The sequence below is a fragment of the Dipteris shenzhenensis genome, chromosome 20 (assembly GCF_047967505.1).
Source record: "Dipteris shenzhenensis isolate YYH24624 ecotype China chromosome 20, Dip_SZ_1.0, whole genome shotgun sequence".
In the NCBI taxonomy this organism is placed as follows: Eukaryota; Viridiplantae; Streptophyta; class Polypodiopsida; order Gleicheniales; family Dipteridaceae; genus Dipteris; species Dipteris shenzhenensis.
In genome coordinates this window covers 32,779,623-32,802,213 of record NC_141615.1, presented here as the reverse complement: position 1 = coordinate 32,802,213, position 22,591 = coordinate 32,779,623, and the positions used below count along the sequence as shown (strand labels likewise).

The following is a 22,591-nucleotide window of genomic DNA, read 5'->3' as shown; positions in this document are numbered from 1 at the left end:
GGGGTAGCCAAGACCAAAGGGCTGAGCCCCGCCACACCCAAGAGCTCCAAGGGGGAGTCCCAGCCATCATGCACAGGGCAAAACACGCCACCAAGGCCCGCACTGGCCGCAGGAGATGAAAACGCCGTGCCAAAGGGGGGGCCGTCGATCGTGAGGCTAGGAGAGGGGTAAGAGTCAAGGCTTAGAGAGGCATGCAGAATGGAAGGAGGGGGAGGGGGAGGAGAGGAGAGCGAGGCAGGGCGGTGAAGTGAGAGAGGAGGGGGAGCAGCAGCAGCGAGCAGGGAGAAGCTGATGACTTACGAATCATATATTTAGAGATATGCGAAGACAGGGACTGAGAAAGAAAGTGAAGAAGGAATACCATCCCTGGAAAATCATGTTTTCTTTCAACAAAATCAGAACTTGTGGATGTTGCTGGTATGTCTTCATCTGAAAAGCAAGTCAAACAAGAAAGTTCAAAGCACAATGAGTTTTTCTGAGAACTTTGTATGGTACTCTTCCTAATGAGGATAGTCCCCTGGTTGTAGTTCTTAATGCATTTTCTAATCACTATTAACAAATATTCTGATTGTGCTTAGAGAGGTCACACCTAAGCTCCTTCTCATCATGCATAATCTGTTTTCTGCACATGGCAAATCCTGTTTATTAATTAATTCAAATCATCATTTTTTGTTAGTTATTTTCAACGTTGGTGATATGCATTCAAGTCATTTAAGTCTTTGTGACTATGTTACCCTTCGGTTTGTACTTTCTTTGGATCAAGTGGGACTTACTCACAAAATGTAGAGACGGACAAGAAAAACCTATCTACTATTTTTTGAAACCTGTTAAATTTTGGAGGTGCCCAGAATGTAGAGACAAACCAGAAAAATCTACTTACTAGCATACATTTGTTGGAATAATAACCTAGGACCATCGACCGGACTACGGGCCAGTCAAAATTGAACTTTGACAAATAGTCCAAAAGATATTAGAGCTTGAATGAAGGGCTCAAAACCATAAAACCAAAAATGAAATGTGGTGCCATCTAGCAGTCACATGCCACGCGATCTCATAAGTGGTTATCCTGCCGTGTGGCAATCAAATCTGCTGCATGGCACTCATGCACGGGGAAAGGGGAGAGAGGAGGGCGCGGGGAGAGGGGGGGAAGGGCGGGGGATGCAATTTCCAACAATTGTTTGACATGCTTAATGTGCTCTCGTTTGCTTTTTCTGTAAATGAAGATGCCATCAAAGAAAACCAGCACATATTAGAAGAGAAGTGGCTGCAATATTTTTTTCATAAGCACTAAAAGCTGGCCAATGCATTAGTCAACCCGAATGGCATTACCTTGAAGTCATATAAACCTCTGTTTTTTGTGCTCGTCACCCTCTTTCACTCTGATCTGATGATAGCGTGATCTCATAGCGCCCTTTAATTCATCCAACAGATCATCAATCCTGAATATCAAAACTCTGTTTTTTATATTGGCCTTGTTGAGATCCCTATAATTGATGCACATGCAGTATAAACCATCTTTCTTTTTCACGAGGAGTGGGAATGAGCTTATCTTGACATCTTTCAGAGCAGAATTTGTGTTTTGGTCACCCCTAAATGTATGGGCATCATCATGCTTAAGGTTTGCATACTGATGGAATGGCATCTCCTCACAGACCATGGTATGAGTGCAAAGCCTCAAACAGCATATCATCACTAGCGGGTTGCTGTCCATAGCCAACACCCTGCTGAAAGGTAGAGCCACCTATATGACGCATGAGCTGTGTATGGTTATATGGCTCATCGGCGGCACAATGAGAGCATGAACCCCTGGCTGTGCAGTCCTACTGATTGCATCTCAAAGCAGAAATGCATGTCAGCGTCGAGTTTGTATACCAAAAGGCTGCAAGGACGATTGACTTCTCTCCCAATGCTATGGGACTAGTGCGTGAACCCAAAGCAATTTCAGGCATACTGCTCAAACTGAAACGGCCTAAAGGAATGAAATCCAAAAGTGCATTGAGTATCTACCATAAAACTACCATGTGGTGCGGAGAAGGCATCCTAGCAATCCGAATGATCCCCATGTTGGGGTAGATGCTGCTTGCCTTTGTCCAGTAATGCATATGCGGCAACTTGGCTGAACAACTACTCAGTCTGCTGACCAAGTTATTGCCCCAACTATAGAAATATATCCTGAAGCATGGGGGAGAACGCCTCAAGGAACTATGCTTGCATATCCACAGATATAGCAGATATGGACCGACTAGAAACACATGTGCCACCAGTCGATGCACCCATTAAGGAAGGCAATTGCTCATGACAAGTAGTCTCAGATGGTGGATCACTGCCAGGCAATGACTCGTCAAAACGGGACACACGCTTGGGTGCCATAATGATCTGTCACAAGGAAAGAGAAGCTCAAATGTGGCTAGCTCCCTGCAAGAAAAGTCCCCAATTTGACAAACACGGCTGCCCCCACAAGCGAGTACTACCCGGTGCAATGAAGGGAAGTAGATTCAATGAGATATATAGTAACAAGCACCTAATACTGTGTGTAGAGACACTAAAAATGTCGATGGAGAGGCTTAAGAGAAAGGTTGATGACAAGGCTTCAAAACGGTGCCCAAATGGGGCTGAAAACAGCCTTGTAAGAGCTTGTAAAGGCCTTCAAAAATGGGTTGCGAAGGCTTGAATTTCTGTTTAGTGGCTTTTTTTTTTTGGGAGGGGGGACACCTAAGTCACCTAAAGCAATTACAATAGTTAGGACACCTGACCTAAGACCACTAGGACAATTAGGACAATTAGGACTTTTCTATCCAACCCAAGTTAAATGTATCCTAACCCAAGCCTTATTGTACATGACCTAACCTAACCAGACCTAAACTAGCCTACCCTTGCAACAAGCGCTGGGTTTTTGATCGAGGCGATTTGTTGTGGTTGGGACTAAGGAACTCAGGATGAAGGGTGAAAAGGGGGAGCAATGGAAGTAAAGGTGCCAGAAGCGGAGCTTTGGTACCAATGCAGAAAAGGGGACAGCGAAGATTTACAGAAGGGGGCAGAACTAGCAAAAGGAAGAGAGAGGAAGGGGGTAAGAGAATGAGAGCTAAAGGAATTGGGGACTGATGGGTCTATGAGACTAAAAGAAACCTGATACAACAACCTGCAAAATGCAACATAGTCCTGGAAAGCATCAGTATGACAGTCATAACTGCAACATCATGTACATCATCAACATCACATCAAGTCTGGCGCCAAGTCTAGCTCGATACAACAGATACTAGAGCACTAGGAGAGAGGTCATGGTGGACTCAAAGACTGGCGAGGCTGCGGAGATATAATATCAGGGATAGAGCGTTGTTGGCTATCCATGGGTGCAGTCCGGCATGGTCTCCTGGCTGCAGCTCCACGTCTGACTAGGGCCACAGTAATTCGTGTGGGTAGTTAGAGAGAGAGAGAGAGAGAGAGAGAGAGAGAGAGAGAGAGAGAGAGAAGCATGGAACGTCCACGGAAGACCAAGAAGTCTATGGGACAACATGAAAACCAATTAGTACATCAGCTTATGGAGGGTAGGTCCCAGGGAGTTCATAAAGCAACTCCATTTATTCAGAGTACCTGCATTATGACTTGGCTAGAAAGATAATCGGCCATACATCAGTTTAACACTGAGAGTCTTTTGGCTTGGATTTAAACTCTTTAATGAGTGCTACGCCCTCACGGTACACTGCCCATTTTCCATCATTCCTTGCAGCCTTGACCTTAGCTAATTCCGCTGCCTTATTTTTCAATTGATCTCGTGTAAGTTCTTCAGCCATCCATATCTTAGTTCCTTTCAGCTTGTAGGATAGTCGGAGAAGCTTGACTCGTAGATCCCGTTTGGACATCCAAAGTGAGTACATAAGTGGTCTGTTTGGACTTATGTAGGCCCCTCCACAATCCCCGCTAACACTCACTAGAGTACTCCTACATTAGCCCCCTTCATTACATGGTGACATGGTTAGCAGAGGAGCAACATGCTTTTCCCATTGAGATGGTCTTCCTAGCTTATCAGATGGAAGGAATGAGTGTCATCAGTCCCAACATTCAGAACTCTTACTCACCCTCTCAACAACACTAAAAGCCTGCGCTTCAAGGATAGTGTCTAGTAGACGATCGCCAGTATTATGGCCTAGAACATTTGGGTAACACGCTGGCTTGGTGATTGGGAGGGGGCAAGCAGGTGTTGCCTGCAACTACCCTTGTCAATATAGAAAGACCGTTGAAAGGCAAGAGCGATTCTTCAAGGCAGGGTGAGGGGGCGCCTTCTACATTTTCATGGATCACGGCCATCCATCCCTTTACGATTTTGACATCATTAGGCTCAATGAAACCTCCATATGGTACTCTCCACATCATCAAAGGTTGCCCTGATTTTGTACTATGTAGGTCTAAGTATGACTAGTCTTGTGTACTATGTAGGTCTAAGTGTGACTAGTCTTGTTTGTTCCTTTGAAGCACTTTGTACATGTTTTCCCTCCCCAAATTCTGAGAGAAAGTTAATGAAAGCCAGCTGATTTCTCCATCCTTCTGCTTCCTTTTGCTCCCAACATGGGATCAAAGCACTTAGGGTGAGATTTGGAGATGAGAACAAATCTCAGATTTGCAGCTCATTTTTTGACAATTTGTTAAATTGACAGATGGGGTGACTCCCCCCCCCCGGTGTGAATCGTCAAGAAAAGGAACCCCCCCATTCTCCCTAACGGGAAGTCGGATCGGAACGAGATTTTAAGGGCATAATCCACCCATCACATAGCCCAATAACAACACAGAGACCTCCAATTCACTCAAAAGGGAGCCTCAAATTCAGTGCACCAGGTCACAGCAAAGAGACAAGGGGAAAGGGCTTATTTCAGCTTGTTTTTCAACATAAATCAAGCGAGAGCTGGTATCACTAACTCTACAACATTCAAGTTTTGCTGTAAAATAAACCTCTGTTTTGAAATTACAGCAAGCTAATTTCAGGTTACTAGTTGAAAGGAGGAATGGAAGGAGAAGGGATGCAAAATAATGAACTTGTCCCATTTCCTCCATTATGTCAAGGAGAGATGGAAAGAACACCATCATCTCCTCATGAAGAGAATGCATTAGGCGAGAGTTAAGACACAACTTGACTAGATAATCCACAAATAGAGTTACCCCTCTTTCCCACAAGAATCTCATGGGTTGTCTTTTTAGAAATGAGAGGAGAAATGAGTTCAGCCAACAAGGCATGAAGAGAAACTGACCTTCCATTGGGAAAGGTTCAAGCAATATGACAATGAGAGTATTGCTGAATTTACAGCCAGGTTTTGGATAATCTTTCTAGAGTTACCAGGCAGATAGAAGATAGAAGAAAAAGATTGCATTAGTAGGACCCTTGAGCATGAAAAAAATGCTAGAAGTAGGAACCTGTCAATGTATGCATAAAAAAGACAAATTGAGAGCTAGGCTCTGTGATACACAATTTGAATGCAAGGAATGAGATTCAGCCTTCTAGCTTGCAACATTTATGACAAGCGGGTATAGGAAAATGTTCCTAGAAAAGTGAAACCTGTGTTATGCTTAAATCTTATCTTAGGAGGAAAAAGTTTTTAGAGTAAGAGATGAAATAGAGAAAAAGCTAACAATTGTTCGTGCGGCACCGTTAAGCAAGAGGGTACTTTGAAAAGAGTTAAGCAAGAGGGTACTTTGAAAGTACCAAGAGTAATTAAGAGTTTGATTGTAGTAAGTGAGGGTTTCCACATTCGGATGCCTTATAGGGCCAATCTACTTGGTGTATCTTTTATAGTACGATGGGAAAATATATTGTAAGGAATTGACGATTGGACTTACCACCCAATTGTTAATCTGTTTCAGCCTTGTAAACTGAAATTGAAGGCAACATATTACTCAACAATATCAAGAGATATGCTAGCACAAAAGAGTAGTTTCAAGCTGGTCACTTGAAGCTAGACCATTTGTATATTACAGAAGAATAGTTCCCAGCTGGTCACTAGACCAGTTGTTTATTTTGCAGTTGCACGAAAAGAAAGACAACAAGGACAACAACCGGACACTACAAAGCTAAGTATTCTTACAATTACTTTCGTGTAAGAATACTTTCGTGTAAGAATACTTTCGATTATTATTCTATTAAAAGGAAGGAATAAGCAAAAATAAACTTAAGGGATTAGATTTGCACTAGAAGCTTGAAGGTGAGTAGTAAGATAGCAAAGAAAAGAGATAAGCCTTTTCCTAGAACTCTAGGACACTTCTAGTGATAAAATCTGCATGTAGTCCACAAACACTATCATGATAGGAACTAAACCCTATTTAGTTTTAATAGCTGAGGACAACTAAAAATTAAGCAAGAGGGAATGTCATGACATGAGTACACAATAGTACCCAAATTAGTATGCTATTCAATGGGATTAGTCAAGAGAAGAACGTTGGTTCAGATGGCTCTGAATTATAGCCATATTGAGTGAGATAGGAAGGAAAAATGGTTATGTTAGGTTATAGGTCTGCCAAGGGGTAAAAAGGAGTTTGATATAATTAAAGTGTAGGGAGAGGGGTCAAGGAACCTTTGAAATTCTAGAACCTAAAGTCTAAGGGTTAACCTAGGTCTTAGGGAGAATTGGAATGGCACATCTAATGAGGTGTGACTGCTCATGTGGTCACATCCATCTTCCACCCTTTTCCATTTTTAGGAGGGGATTTTTTCTCTCATACATAGCAAGTTCAGCCTAGGAAATGCAGGACAGGAAAAGAAATACCCAGTGTAGAGGTCACGGGGGCGCTCACTGCAATGCTGTAAGAGGGCTTGTAAATCACCAATAAAGTCTTAGTTCAGAGATAGAACCCAAGAGATTACAATGAACCAGAGAATTTCGTTCATTACAGGGATGTGTGAAGCGTGAAGAATACATTGGGATGTGTGATGTGTGAAGAATATTCCAATTATTGTGCTAAAGGTCATCCAAATATCATATGGAAGCACAAGGTTCAGAATCGCCACTTAGCTCTTGATTTATGGAGATTGTGCATGGCACAAAACTAAGCCAGAGGCTAGAGAAACAACAAACTTCGTGAAAACATAGAAGGCATTTGCAATCGTCAATCTCTCAGCAAGGGCATCAAACTGAGGAAAAGCAAGTCCTAATGGCACTTGAAAGTCCTAAAGGACTTGTATGCAATAAAAGAGCCTCGTGCTCTTGCTTTGAAGAACAGGCTGTATTTTTTTCAACAAGGAGAGACAGAGGATATCGCTGAATTTAGTCCAAGTATCAAAGAGAACACAATGAGCTTACTCAAAATGAAATAAAATTTTAGGAAAGAGACTTTGTCTGGATTGTAGTTGATGGGCTGAATCATACGTTCCAGTTTTATGAGAGCATCCTAGGTTAGCAACACAAGGAAAACTCCCATCATTTTGAGGAGTTCAGTGGCTATTACTGCAAAAGGAACAGACAGCATGCTGGTGCTTCGTTAAAAAAGAGCTGAGGAGTTGGTTACTAAAGGGGAAACACCTTATAGTCCTCTCCACTATATTCCTCTAGCCAAAATAACCCTAACCTCACTAACAAGGCCCAGTTTTGGCCTTGATTACAAACCATTCCTCCTCAAAATAATTTGGTCTTCAAAATTGCAGGTGACGGTGAGACACAAAGGTACCCTCTATAAAAAGAGCATACTTCATTATGCTTGCCACCTGGAGCCAAATGAAAAAGTGAGATATTTCTTTGCCCCGGATGTTGTGGCACCACTTGGGTCATGTGGGTGGTGATCGGTCCTACCAGGCTCATCATCATCAAGCTCCACAATCACATAGACCTTGACTGTCCCCATGATTTTCATCTTGCACACCCCTCTCTGCTTTGCTGTCCACTTTCCCCACAATGGAACCAGTGATTGCTTGTCCATATATCCCACACAGCAGTTGTGTTTGCATTTGAATCTTTGGTTATGCTGTCCTTCACAAATGTGAAGAACTGAAAATCATCTTCATTATAGCTTTTGTACTTGGGCTCAAATAGCTCCATTAGCTTTTTTGCTCCCTCAACATTCCACAGACCTTGAGTTTTCACATGTGAGGCAATATAAGCATACATGATCTTGTCCTTCATCTGTTCGATACAATCTGAAATAATATACTAATCTTGTGATCCATTCTTCCAATCAGAGGTTCCTCATCTCCTTTTTGAACCTGCAGACTGTCAACATGGCCAGATATCGGCAAAGGATAATGCCTCAACATTGTGTGTCTAGCCTCCAAACAGCCAATAATCTAAGAGAACAAATCAGCCCTGACAAGGGTCATGTAAGCATGGTACCACAATCTTTCCTTGTCATTGGATACACCAAAGCCCATCCCCTAGTAAACAAATAAGCTCTTCCAAGAAGTTGTTCAATTTTGCATCCTCAACAATGCTTAATTCTGAAGGCCTTCATTACCACAAACCATGGAATTCATTAGCATTTCATTTTCCATGCTCATTTACACTCTGTGAGGGCCCGGTTTCCGCCTACAGAAAATTGACACAAACTCCCTATTTTTCTCTATCATTGCTTTTGAGGTTCTAGGTTGGACCCAATGAAGATGCTCAACAAAACATATTCTTTAAACTTGTTTTGGTAGACACAGAGGGAGTATCGGAAGAACAGCTGAATGCCAGAGTCTTTTTTATATCCATTTGCTTCAGGGTCAACTGCCCATGCTACTACTCAAATAAGTGCTACTTTTTGTTTGCAGATCTTAAGCTAACCGAATGACCACCACTTCAGCCAGCTTAACTGCTATACCTTCTGCTGAGACGACATGATCTAAGAGCATAGCACTATTAACACAAAAAGCACACAACATTGTGTTAAGACTTACTTGAGCGTAGCACCACTTTGATTCCACCCAGCCAATTCCTGTTGAAGCATGAGAGCTGACAGAGAGTCGAAAATCGAGAATCATACGTGAAAAGCACCTTCTCCTTCTCTCACTAGCTCCAACAAGCCCCATCTCCCTAGATGGATCTAGATGCCACATGTCATCATCATAGGGCCTTCCTAATGCAACATTTCACCCCTCTCTTGGGATACTTTAATTTCCTTTGCCCCTAGGCACATTCCTTGCATTAGGCCCTTAGCCTTAGATCCACCTAGTCTGGTGCTATCAGCCCTCACCTAGGACCTTGACATTAATTCCCTCCCGATCATTTACATGAAGCGCAAACAAATATATTACAAACATAGATCCTTTAAGGGAAATGTCGACTGATTCTTCCGAGGTCATGCTACCTCGGCTAGAGCGTAACATTGTCAATATGGCATGTTTATTCAAGTCTATGGTTTCAGGTTTGGATGACACCTGAAGATAAAGAGGAGAAAATCTTTATCACTAAGTGGGGAGCCTTTGCTTGCAAAGTTATCAATTTGGTCTTTGGCAACCTTCTAGAGAATGGTACTGGGATTTTTCAAGATTTTTTGCAAACATTTATACATGCTTTCATAGATGATTTTAGTGTTTCTGGTGGCAAGAATCATCACCAGAAGCATTGAAGTGTCTGTCTCACTTGCTGAGCCCAGGCTAGGTGAGAGAGGGGATCCATGTGATCGGATGAAACGTGATTCTGCTGTAGCTAGTTGAAGAACGTATCAGTTGCTCGTTGGTGGACGAGGGAATTATGTAAGAAGAAGGGAGCGTGGGTTATGTGAAGCGCATCGTGAGCGTGACACCAGCAACGTAATCTGAAGCGATACGTGAATTGTGACGATGCGTGATCGATGAATTTTGGAGGTGTTGCTGCCCGTGACAACGAACGACGTGTCTGTTCGGTGGTCCTCCCCCACTGTTTGGAGGTGTTGCTGCCCGTGACAACGAACGACGTGTCTGTTCGGTGGTCCTCCCGCACTGTTCGTAATATTTGCTCGGGCTTAACAGGGGCTCGTGTTACGGGAGGCTTTCGATGTGCTACGTGGCTGGCTGGCTTGTAATAGATTTCGACCTGCTTCCCTAGCGGACTTACAGTCAAAGCCCTCCAAGGCCACGCAGGCGGCTCGTAGGCTAAGACAGATTCCAAACGGAGAGATTTGATCGGCGCTCAAGTAGAGATTTGATTGGCACTCAAGTAGAGGTTTGATCGGCGCTCGGTGCTGGCCTTCGATGCGATACGGCGATAGGCTGACAGTACAGCCCAGCTCTAGGCTGACAACCTGTCGCAGGAGCGTAGGGGCTTGAACGACGTGGAGCTGAGGAGCGAACGACCAGGGAGCTTTCTTGAGCATTCGCCAATTCTGTGTTTTTTTTTCCCGATCTTAGTCTTTGTTGATGCTCCGCTTGCATGAAGAGGTTTTTGTTAATAATTAGTCTGCATGAAGGTTCGATGCTATAGCAAGGACAGATTATGCTTGAGACTATGCCTGTGTGCTTCAGTCAGAGTTGATTTGCAAGAATTTCCCTAGTATAGGGAAAAGCGGGATTTGGATATATGCCTGTGTCAAATACCTAGTTAGTGTGAATCTGGGATTGCAGGTATTCCCTAGTATAGGGAATTGTGTCAGAGTGCCACTACACTGAATTGTGTCAGTTTGTAAATAAAGTGTTCTAGCAGTGTGTTTTTTTTTTTTTTTTTTAAACACCCATTGACCCTGGTGAGTCAGGAGTCCGGCCGACCCAGTAGGTGTCGCGTCCAGTAGCTCACACCTTATCTGGCAAGATTGCATTACTTGAGGATGCCCTGCAGCAGTTATTAGCGCAACAGTTACAGGCCAATGCAAGGCAGTCTGAACTTAGAAGAGTGATACACAGTATGTCTGCCAAACCTTCTCAAGATGAGAAGGGAAAGGCTCCAATGGAACCGGAGTAATGGAACCGGAGTCTAGTGTCCATACGGTCGAGCCTAAAAAGGCTAAAGTACCTAATATTGCCAATTATAGGCCGGAAAAGTATTCTAGTCGATGAATGACCGTAGTTCTGATATCATTGAGACCTGGTTACACAAATGGGACGAGGCGTTCGCCATTTATGAAATCAAAAATGATATCAAGAAGATCCGCGAGGCCACCCACATGTTTAGTGAGGCAGCGGATCGGAGGTGGATTAAAAAGATGGTATAGCATCCACTACCTGGGAGGGGTTTAAAAGGGAATTTAGGAAACACTTCTTACCTCCTGATGAAGCATCCCGAGCTTGGGATCAGTATAGAAACCTTCGTCAGAGAAATTTGTCAGTGGCAGAATACACTGATAGTTTCGAGAGAGCGTAATGAAGGTTGATGAACCCCTGCCTCAATCAATCCAAGTGAAAGATTTCATATTAGGATTGAATGATCGGATTAAAATAGAAGTTCGGGCTAAGTACGCGAACACGTTGAGTGATGCAATAGCCATAGCCTTGAACTACGAAGATGCCAAGGACAGCACGCCAAGTGGGTTTGCACAGGTCGGAACCCAGTATGGGTACCAAAAGAAATCTGGGTTTAAGAAGAAATGGATTAGTAAAGGGAGTGGTTCTCAGCCGAGTGGTCAAGCCAAGCAGGCGAAACCAGCTGAAACTCCTAAATCAAGTACCACCATTGGAGTGAAGAGGAAAGTAATGCCAATGGCAGCCCGGGCTTGGTCTAAGTCTCTCTTAAACCCAGAGCAAAGAGAAAAAGCGAGGAGAGAAGGCTTATGTTTTGGTTGCCTTCAGCCTCATCAGTGGAAGGATTTTCCACGAAATAAGGATCGTCGGATGGCTGAGATGGTAGTCTCAGAATGCGACGTGGAAATGGAGGGAAGTCCCAGAGCGGAAGAGATGCAGATTCAGCTAGTGGGATCTTCTCAGAGATCAGTACCTTGTTTGTTATGTGTATCTGTTGCTAAGTTAGTAACGAGTGCACCTGATAACATCCTATCTAAGCCCGCAGCAACGGGATATACAGCCTTTAATGATACGGAGTTAATTAAAATGAAAGGGCAAGTGGCCAATCATGATGTCATTGTGTTGTTTGACTCGGTGTCAACTCACAATGTGATTAACTCCAAGCTCGTGAAGAGGCTGAAGTTAAAGACTAGCCCATCTGACTATGCGTATACAGACAGGATGGCAGATGGAAGTTCAACTGAAGTATGGGACCAAAGGGTTACCCAGTTGGAGCTTCGTATTCAGGACTATGCTGAGAAGCTTGATTTTGAAATGACCAAGCTTGCTCATGCAGATATAGCCCTGGGTATGGCGTGGCATTCTAGGAAGAATCCAGCTATTGATTGGAAAAAGCACGTATATCAATTCAAGATGAATGATGTGCTTTATGTCTTACGAGGTGAGAAAGATGTACCTCAGGGACCGTTGGTTTCCGTGATGGAAATCCGAAAAGCTCAAGAAGAGTTTTTATTTCTTTGTACAGCATCGGTAGAGCCGGTTGATGATTCTTCGGTTAGCACTGATGTTGCACAAAGTGGAGAGATGGCCAAGCTGGCTGATCTAATAATAGAGGAGTTCTCTGAATGTTTTAGGGATGAACTACCTTATAGGTTACCTCCAGAGCAGAATGTTCAGCATAAGATTGAACTGATCCCGAGGGCCGAACCTGTAAATAGACCTCCCTATAGAATGAGTTTTACTGAAGAAGCGGAGGTGCGTAGACAACTGGAAGAATACCTCAAGTTGGGGCAGATTCAACCAAGTTTCTCACCTTTTGCTTCGCCGGTGATATTAAAGAAGAAAAAGGATGATACGTTTCGCCTCTATATAGATTACAGAGCATTGAATAATATCACTGTTAAGCACAGATATCCGATGGCTCGGATTGATGATTTGCTAGATGCATTACATGGAGCCGTGATTTTCAGCAAGATAGATCTTAAGTGTGGCTACCATCGGATCCGGATTAGAGCCGAGGATGTGTATAAAACCGCTTTCAGAAGCAGGTTTGGTCATTATGAGTTTTTGGTAATGCCCTTTGGACTTACCAATGCTCCAGCTATCTTCGTCATGCTGATGAACGATTTACTACGTCCGTATATCAAAAAGTTTGTAGTACATTTTATTGACAATATTCTGATATTCAGTAAAAGTATTACTGAGCATCATGAACACTTAAGAATAGTGTTCAGTACTTTGAGGAAAGCCAGTCTTTATGTAAATAAAAAGAAAACTATACTGTGCATGGTTAGGCTTGAATATTTAGGATTCATAATTACTACAGAGGGGGTAGAAATGGATCGAAAGAAAGTGGCTGCGATACTGACTTGGCCAATCCCTCAGAGTCTGACCGCGTTGCGATCATTCTTGGGATTTGTCCAATTTTATAGAAGGCATATCAAAGGATTCCGAAATAGTATCGCCATTGACTGATCTCACCTCAAATAAAGTACCTTTTATATGGGGACAGAATCAACAAGAAAGTTTTAACACCATAAAACAAGCTGTGGTCACAGGACCGGTGTTAAAAATAGTTGATCCCCAGAAACCGTTGTTCCTGGAAACCGATGCAAGTGGCATTGCGGTAGGAGCAGTTCTCCTTCAAGAGGGAAGGCCAGTAGCCTTTGAAAGCAAGAAGCTTTCTCCCTCTCAAAGGAATTGGCCAACTCATGAATTGGAGTTGTATGCTGTTATCCATGCTTTGAAAACATGGAGGCATTATTTGTATGGTTCAGAGTTTTATGTGGATGTGGATCATGATACTCTGAAACATTTTTGTAAACAGCCTGACTTGAGGGGCCGCCAAGCTAGGTGGGCAAAGCTCATGCAGGAGTTTAATTTGACGATTCGGTACCGAAGAGGAAAGGATAATAAGGTTGCTGATGCGTTGTCTCGCATTATGCACAATATGAGTTTCACGGTATTAGAGAGTGCTCTAATGACCGAGATTAGAGAAACTCAAAAGATGGACGAGTTTGTCCAGAGCTTATGGCCTAAAGCTCATGTGTATAGACCCGAGGAAGAAAAGGATGACCTGGCATCCAGAAAAGGCCAAACATATGCAAGATATACCATAAGGGATGGTATGCTAAAAAGAAATGGCAAGGTTGTAGTACCTAGTCAGAATGATCTCACGCAGAGAGTCATTCGACAGTGCCATGATAGCCCATGTGCGGGACATCCAGGAGTCGAGAAGACATATGATCTCGTGAAGCGAGATTTCTTTTGGCCAAAGATGAAAAAGCATATTTATGAATATGTGACACGGTGTTTCTCGTGTCAGGTAAGCAAGGCCGAGCGGCTGAAGCCACCCGGACTTTTACAGCGCTTGGAAATACCACTAAGTAAGTGGGAGAGCATTTCCATGGACTTTATTGTAGGGCTGCCTACAACACAAGGAGGGTATGATTCTATCCTTGTGGTGGTTGATCGTCTAACCAAGATGGCTCACTTCATTCCGACTAGAGAGTCTGTTAGTGCCCCGCAAGTGGCGGATTTGTTTATTAGACATATATTTCGTCCGCATGGATTGCCTAGATCCATAGTGTCAGACAGAGATGTCAGATTTACCGGTCATTTTTGGACAGTGGTATTTGAGACACTAAGGACTGAGTTGGGAATGAGTAGTGGGGATCATCCTGAAACGGATGGTCAGACGGAGAGAGTCAACCAGACTTTAGAAGATATGCTGAGGGCATATGTGTCATTAAGGCAACATACGTGGGACAAGTGGTTGCCATTGTTAGAGTTTACCTACAATGATAGAAAACATTCCTCTACAGGGTTCAGTCCGTTTGAGCTGAACTATGGTTACAGACCAGCAAATCCAACTATAGTTGGAGTACCTCAGAAAGTGCCTAGTGCCGCGAACTTTGTGGTTCAGATGCGGGAGATGCTAGCACTTGCGAGAGCTAATATCCGCCACGCTATGGATAGAGCCAAGGTGTATGCAGATGAAAACCGGTCTATAAGAGTATATAAGGAAGGAGAAAAAGTTTTTCTTAGAGTTCCTTCGCACTCGAAGTCGTTGAAAAAGTTTTTCTTAGAGTTCCTTCGCACTTGAAGTCGTTAACTTCAGGAGAGTGTGCTAAGTTATCACCTCGATATTGTGGGCCGTGGTTAATTCTAAAGAGAATAGGCAAGGTAGCCTATAAATTAGAATTGCCACAGGGGTGTAAGGTGCACCCAGTGTTTCATGTTTCGCGCTTAAAGAAATTCTTACATACAGGTGACTCACTAATCGAAGGTGTGGTTTTGTTTCAGAAGATAGAGGATAATGCAAGGCGCAAACCAACAAGAATCTTGGACCGAGGAACAATGCAAATACGAACTCGGAAGATACCCACTGTGTTGGTTGCATGGCATGGTCAACCTCTATCAGAAGCTACCTGGGAATCCGTATACCAGTTGCGGAGAGTGTTCCCAGACTTTATCATCGAGGACGCTCGTGTCTGAAGAGGGAAGGAATGTTACGCTCTAGCCGAGGTAGCATGACCTCGGAAGAATCAGTCGACATTTCCCTTAAAGGATCTATGTTTGTAATATATTTGTTTGCGCTTCATGTAAATGATCGGGAGGGAATTAATGTCAAGGTCCTATGTGAGGGCTGATAGCACCAGACTAGGTGGATCTAAGGCTAAGGGCCTAATGCAAGGAATGTGCCTAGGGGCAAAGGAAATTAAAGTATCCCAAGAGAGGGGTGAAATGTTGCATTAGGAAGGCCCTATGATAATGACATGTGGCATCTAGATCCATCTAGGGAGATGGGGCTTGTTGGAGCTAGTGAGAGAAGGAGAAGGTGCTTTTCATGTATGATTCTGGATTTTCGACTCTCTGTCAGCTCTCACGCTTCAACAAGAATTGGCTGGGTGGAATCAAAGTGGTGCTACTCCCATGATCTTCCTGTAGGAAGAAGAAAGTGTGCAACAGACAACAACTGAGCACCATTGAGCAACTTATCTCTCCCATGACCCTCAAATACCACTAACCAAGCTCCAATCAAGTAGTCTAGCAAGTACCCTTCTTTCTTGAAGGTGAAGCATGAACTTGCAAATGTTGACATTCAAAACATCTTGCAACCAAACCTGTGTTACAATACCATTCACCAGCTGCATGCTTGTGGGCCCTTCCCCACACAACACTAGGAACTTACATATAACATGAACACTAAATTGGAATGACAAGACATTCTCTTGCAATTATTCTCCTCCAAGTGGCTCCTTCAAGCTCGGTTAGTTCTTTTGCAGAGCTGCCCCAACTTAACCTTTTCGTACACGGCACGATTCCCAAGTTAATATCATTGTAAGATTTTCAGCCAGCTGATAAATAAGTTTCCATAAGTCCTCATTGTGAATGAGCTGAAATAGTTGTATGCAGATCAAACTGTGTAATGCAATATCCCTTGAAGACAATTGCAACAAATTTTTCAGTTCCACAGCGTCAATGCTCAAATCTGAAAGTACAAAGACAAAGCTAGAGTAAGACCCATTTTCCATACAAGCTTGAAAGTTTGTGTAGCAAGCAGTCATTCATTGTAACACCATGATTCTCATCTATGATTACACTTTACATGTGACCATCAAGGAGTTGGTGGCTTGTTGGAGGTCAGCGAAGTCTTCTCATCAAAGCTGAAGTACGAAGAGGTATTTGGACCTTCTCAACAAAGCTGGCATATTCGGCCTTCTTACCAAGGGCAAATTACACAGAATTCCCGAATTAGGTCCCGGAAGGTAACAGAATCAGACAATATGGCAAATGTGGCAATTAATCAACTTCTCTTAGCACTTGCTCGTAGCATTCATGAGGTGAGCTTTACATACCAAGAGTGACAGTGTTCATGCGAGACATTTACAAATGATCCTCTAGCTTGGACTTTGTGGTGGGGGATGCAGATGTTGCTTAGTCAGAGGACCTGAGGACAAGGCTAGTACTACCAGCAAAGATGAAGACAGGCACTTCAAGTTCTCCATGGCTAGTTAGGAACTACACAGTTGCATGATGGTGGAGGGTAATTCCAGAAGGTGCGCAGCTTGCTTCAATGGCAATGAATTCCAGGATATCTAATGTCAATTTATTTTATGGGAGACTTTAGCACTTTGCTTTGGGGCGGCGACTATATATACAGGAGTTCTCAGTTGCTCGGAGAAAGGGAGAGTTCTCATTGTGGAAGCATTCAGCACTTGCTACAAGATTGCCACAAAGGTTTGTCTTAACGACTTGAGAAGTTTGGGACACTTACTAGTACAGGTGATGGGGAGGCTCCACCATAGTACCCAATAGTGAACCAGTTAAAACCTACAGGTCATACATATACCTACTAGAGATCATGTAGTTTCTTTTGGATCTATTTACGAATGGTGTCAGTTCAAAAACTGGTTGAACCAAACTTGGGACACTTGGTGCTTTGCAAGATTGAAACCGTTCATGAGGGGGATACCTACCAGGACTTGTTCTTAGTACCTCAATAATTTGAAGAAGCTAACATGTTCGTATCAAGATTAGTGGTACCAGAGGTGGATGGTGCTGCATAAATGAAACCTGTGTTTTAGGATGACTTGCATGTTTAGAGCCTGATGAAGAGAGTTGCGGAGTCAAGTACCCAAATTCAAAGATGCTTCAAATTGTTTCAAAGAGCTTCTCGAAGAGAGACTGTCGGGGCATAGTGATAGATGCTTATCTATATTCTGTTAAGAGTGTCTACCCATGAGAACACTAAGATGCTTCACTGTGGAAGGCTGCTGAATTGTGGAAAGAATGCTGATCTATGAGCATTCATAAACTCAAGCATGTGTTGAAAAATATGAAACTTGACCTGCCTTTGTGGAGCTTGTGCTCAACCTGCTCACTTTGAAATATTTATCGTAAAACAAACTATTTTGTAAAACATATTTAAACTTGCATAGACATGAGAGGGCTTTTTAGGCTTCAAGGACCTCCTGCTCTTTAGCAGCTTGTTGATGTGCTTCCACATCTTTGAGGACTTCGCAGGATTCAGCACTCACATCTGCCCTTCCAAGGAGATGCACGTCATGAGTGAACCTATTGTAGAGAAGGCCAAGTGCTCCCAAATTCCTTTCGGCAGCGTCATGTGCTTGTCGTGATTGAGCACCTAAAATGTCATTTGAGGAAGATGAAGAAACATACGCAGGCATTGATACGATTCCACAACTGTGCCAAGGATTCCCACTCCTTTGCACTAGGATGCCAAGATCCTCCTCCGCACCTTGCCTTACAACTCCAACCAAAATGAAATCAGCCAAGTCATAGGTTTGCAGCACTGACTCCATAATAACCTTCCAAATATGCTAGTTGTTTCCATCCCATCAATAATGTAAAAAGGAGAGGAACCTTCACGGCTTCTCAGCCATCTCAAGCAAATCTGCCATCTTGGAGGAGTTTGGGCTTGCTCTTATGAAGGGAGAGTGGGTGGAAAAGAAAGGAAAGAAGAGGCTGTAGGCTGTTCGCAAGGTGTTTGTCTTTAACGAAGCCTCCTTCTGGCTCCTTCTGCTTGTCCTGAGCTGTCCACACCTGCTCCAATCAACCACTAACTATCCTGTGTGCTTTCCTGTGTCCAAGGATCCTTGTGCTTTGATACGATGTCACAGTCAACCGCTAACTGTCCTGTGTGCTTTCCTGTGTCGAAGGATCCTTGTGATCATGTCAAAGTTGCAGCAGCGGAACTGTGCAAAAAGAGAGATTGCAGAAATGCAAATAGAGAGAGAAATTATTGCACAAGAAAACGCAAGGGATGTGCTGCAAGAAATGTACTCTACTTGCTGAGAAAAACCGCTTTGGAAGATACAATATAAAGGGCCAAAAGTATCCTATTCGTACAGAAGGAACCCTGCTAGTCGGTCTGCTCCAGTCAGACCGACTGGCCCGATTGGTCCAAGGTTGGCTGGTTGGTTTAACCTGACCCATGTGGTCAGCTGATCCGATCCAAAGGTCGGGTGGTTGGCTGGCCTGACTGGGCCCCACCAATCATTCTGTACCTAGCCATATGTGGCCCTTACCAGCCCCTTGATTAGGGCTTATATACAACCCTTCATCCAGCCTACATCCAGTAACTTGCCCTAGCACAGCCCCCAACTAACAGCCACAGCCCAAGGAGAGAATAGGAGAACACTACCACTATCTTGGACTAACACACCCACATAACAACCCTTGCTCCCTATAATACATGACCAGAATTCTAACAAGCTTATACCTTGACATAAGGGCTTACACTTTGCCTACAAAGGATGAAGCACCATAGGTTCTGATACCATGTTGGAGGATTGGGGGGAGAAAGAAAGAACGAAAGTTTATTAAAGTCTTCGGAAGACCGATGGGTCTATGAGACTGTGAAAAACCTGGTACAAACGAGCTGTGGTTGTGGAGCTACTAAACGAGCATCCACACCAATGCAAATGCAAAACATGCAGAATGTCAATACTAAATCCTAAGTACAAATCCTAAGTACAACATAGTCATGTCATGCCGGTAGTCAACTATCTCATCATCATCATCATCATCATCATCATCATCACCATCAAGACATCAGGGTGAATGTGGCAATGGAGGCATGAAATCAGTGATAGAGTGTTGTTAGCCACTCAAAGGTGCAGCCCTGGCATGTCTCCTGGTCATAGCTCTGCGTCTAACCAGGGCTACTGTGACCCCCGTCGGGCGAGACCCAACTCTAAACATGGAGGGATGTCCCCAAGTGTGATCTGTGTGTCAACCCTCTGTCTAAGCTGTCGGGTCACAGGCTCCGGGTCACGGTCATGTCAAGGCCTCGTCCTGTGGGTGTCCATGTGATCTCGCTGGAAAAACTCCGTGATAGAGCTCTGAGAGAGATCAGCCAAGGAAAAAATCTACTCCCGTCTCCGTGCTCGAAGTATCCTCTCGCGGTGTTTGAGTGCCTCATGATGAACGAAACCTGCCAAACATCGCTAGTCTGGGTAGGAGAACCCCATAGCTATCTCTGAAGAGGCAATAGAAACACCCGTGGATCTCAGGATAAACAGGACATCTGAAGATGAAGTGCTCCTCTGTCTCAACTTCCTGCATGTCACACAAAGTGCATATGCGCCTATAGTCGCTCTGCGCTGCCGCTCTCGATACGAAGTCTATGTGAAGAGACCCGGAACTGCCCAAGAGAGATCCTTAGTGAGTGAAGTAAGTAAATCTAAGTGTATCCTGATGGTGGGTCAATGAAACCCTCCACCGTGATATGTAAGAAGTAATCTCTGTAGAAGCCCAGCTTCACTAGAAGATCACTCAGGGCCAGCTAGGTCCAGAATGTGTGTAGCTGTAATAGATCCTCACAGATAACCTGATTGACATTGTGTGATAGGAGGGGAGAAAACGGAGCATCCATGCTGTACTGGAATGGGGGTAGTCTGTCCATGTGGAGTGCCAGTCCCTCGAACCATCTCTCTATGCGTGCATACCAGCACCTCTGGTCTCCTCCTGCTGCAAGTGCCATAGAAGAGGACAGTGCTAGCCATGGTAGCCTGCTACGCCCAAAGGTATAATCTCCATACTCCCTGACTCGGTATAGATACGTGATGACCTGAAATGCCGCATCTAGCTGTAATGGGGGTGACCCAAACTCCGCCCGAATGATCTGGTAAGGAATGGATGGCTTACCACGGATCATCCGTGATAACATGAGAACCTGTAGCCGCTCCACCCTGGCCCACTCTGTATCCGACAAGTCTGGCCCCAAGCATGGACTGCCATACATCCTTGCTGGACGGACCAAGGAGTCAAAAAGCAACCCTTTGGTCCGTGGATCCTGAAAGTGAGAGCGGAAGCACTACCTCTCTAGTCTAGCCAATGAAGCATATCCTCTGCTCAAGCGTGCCTGCATCGTGGGTCTCATAGTGAAGATGGGTCCGGAAAAGATGACCCCAAGATAAGTGTATGATGAAACTACCTCAACAGGTGACCCATCAAAGAATGGAGAGAAGTGGAGATGACTAGTTGTATACTCCTTGTATTATGAACATGATAAACAATAAAGATATCTTTACCCCATAAGGTTAGAATTAAAGACTGTCCCTATGAACCTATCCCTATGAACCCTATCTCTATGGTGCAATTTGCACCATTCTCAACATGCATCTTATAAACGATCCGATGTTAAAGAGCTCCATGAAACAACTACCAAAGAACCCCAGAGGGTCACAAAGGGTGATTGAGAAGTATTCTAGTTTCTCAAATGCAGCATTTGTGGAGAGAGACAAGAATTATAGGCAAGAACCCAACCATTTAGGAAAGCCATCAAAAGCAAAAATTGGCAAGAAGCCTTAGTCTCTGAGTACAATCCCGTGCTGAGAATAACACATGGGAATTGTGTATGCTATCATGGAAAGAATGTCATAGGCACTAAATGGATATGTAGGCAATATTCAGAAGTTCAGGGCAAGGTTAACGAGGGGTTCTTGGTGGTTACCTGAGCAGCCCTGAGATTATATATGTGGGCCAGGAGGTGACACTGCTCATGTCCGTAATGTGCATTGTGAAGGGCCAAGGCATGGAGAGGCCGCCTTCAAATCATATAAGGCAATGGGAAACAAAAGTGTCTTACCTCCTCTCCATTTCTTCAACACAAAAAGGTGAAAGCGATCTGGGAGAAGGTTGGTATCAGATGGAGGCTAGAAAGATACGGGGCATTTCCTACAGGCAATCACGAAAGTTGTCTCTGATGCCACTGTAAGAAATCCTATTAATCTTATCATTAGTGAGCTAAGGATCACAAAGGAGACGATATGTATTATAGAGGCTGGGTTGCTGTAAGCAAGAAAGCGCCGTCCGTCCCCTCAACATGATACTGGATCTTAGCTTGCAATGCTAGTGGATACAAATTGTTTTGAGACAGGGAGCGAACTCATGATCAATTGCCCAGAAGAGTCGCAGACAGGAGGAAAACTTGACGCTTTCCTGATTTGAGCTAGCGTCCAAGCCCAATCCATGCATTCAGAACAAGAATTTCCTAAACAATTAAAAGCTTACCAGACTCTAATTGGCCAAACAGAAGCGCAGGAGAGAAAAGTGCAGGCTCCATCTCCCTATTTGTAGATCAATCTCTGTTGATAATAAGTCCCCCAAATTGAAAAGAATTCAAAAACGTCCACTTGACAAGAATTCAAATCTATGCTTCTACACTTCTATATCTATACTATTCTTTAAGGAAAGGATCCACGTGGAGCCTTCGGGAGGAAGGGGGCTTCGCGGGAGGTTCGGGGAGGAATTATAGGTTCGGGGAGGCTCGGGGAGGAGCGCCACACTGGAGTGCCAAGTGGGAGCGGAGCTGTGCCACGTGGCTCAGGGAGAGGCGTTTATAGATAGAGGAGCAGAGGGCAAAAGGCCTTTGGCCCCTACACGGGAGAAATGTCGCAGCGCCATTTGTGGCGCAGAGGCTAAGAGGCTTAGAGCAGACCGTGCAGCAACTGGGGATTGACACGTGGCGATTTACGCAGGGGACAAAGACAAAGCATGGTGCAACGCGATCGCAAGCACTGTGACGAGGCAAGGCGCAGTGCTTGACATTGCTGAGGGTCAGAAATTGCGCAGCAAGTCGTGACACATGCCGCGCACTGTAATGACGGGCAGATCGAGGGCACTGGGTGGCTAGGGGAGCCTGGGGCCACGTAGTTTGACTCCTTCATTATATTATATATTTTAATATTTAATGTTTCACTTTTTGTGTAGGGGGAGGAGAGAGAGAGAGAGAGA

The 22,591-nt window shown here is 44.1% G+C and overlaps 1 protein-coding gene across 3 annotated transcripts in view; it reads right to left on the bottom strand.

Annotated features, from left to right (window-relative positions):
* Positions 1-22,032, bottom strand: part of LOC147889555 (S-adenosyl-L-methionine-dependent methyltransferases superfamily protein) — a 132,816-nt gene extending 110,784 nt beyond the window's left edge. Inside the window, exons 1-2 of one of the 3 annotated variants that reach the window (XM_087391668.1) lie at positions 21,869-22,032; positions 362-429 (exon numbers count right to left, since the gene is read on the bottom strand). In XM_087391668.1, coding sequence (XP_087247794.1) covers positions 362-429; positions 21,869-21,920 — 120 coding nt within the window. In that variant the 5' untranslated portion in view covers positions 21,921-22,032. The remainder of the gene's footprint in view (positions 1-361; positions 430-21,868) is intronic. The other 2 variants (XM_087391669.1, XM_087391667.1) reach the window with 2 other exon arrangements.
* Positions 22,033-22,591: the final 559 nt, after the last annotated feature.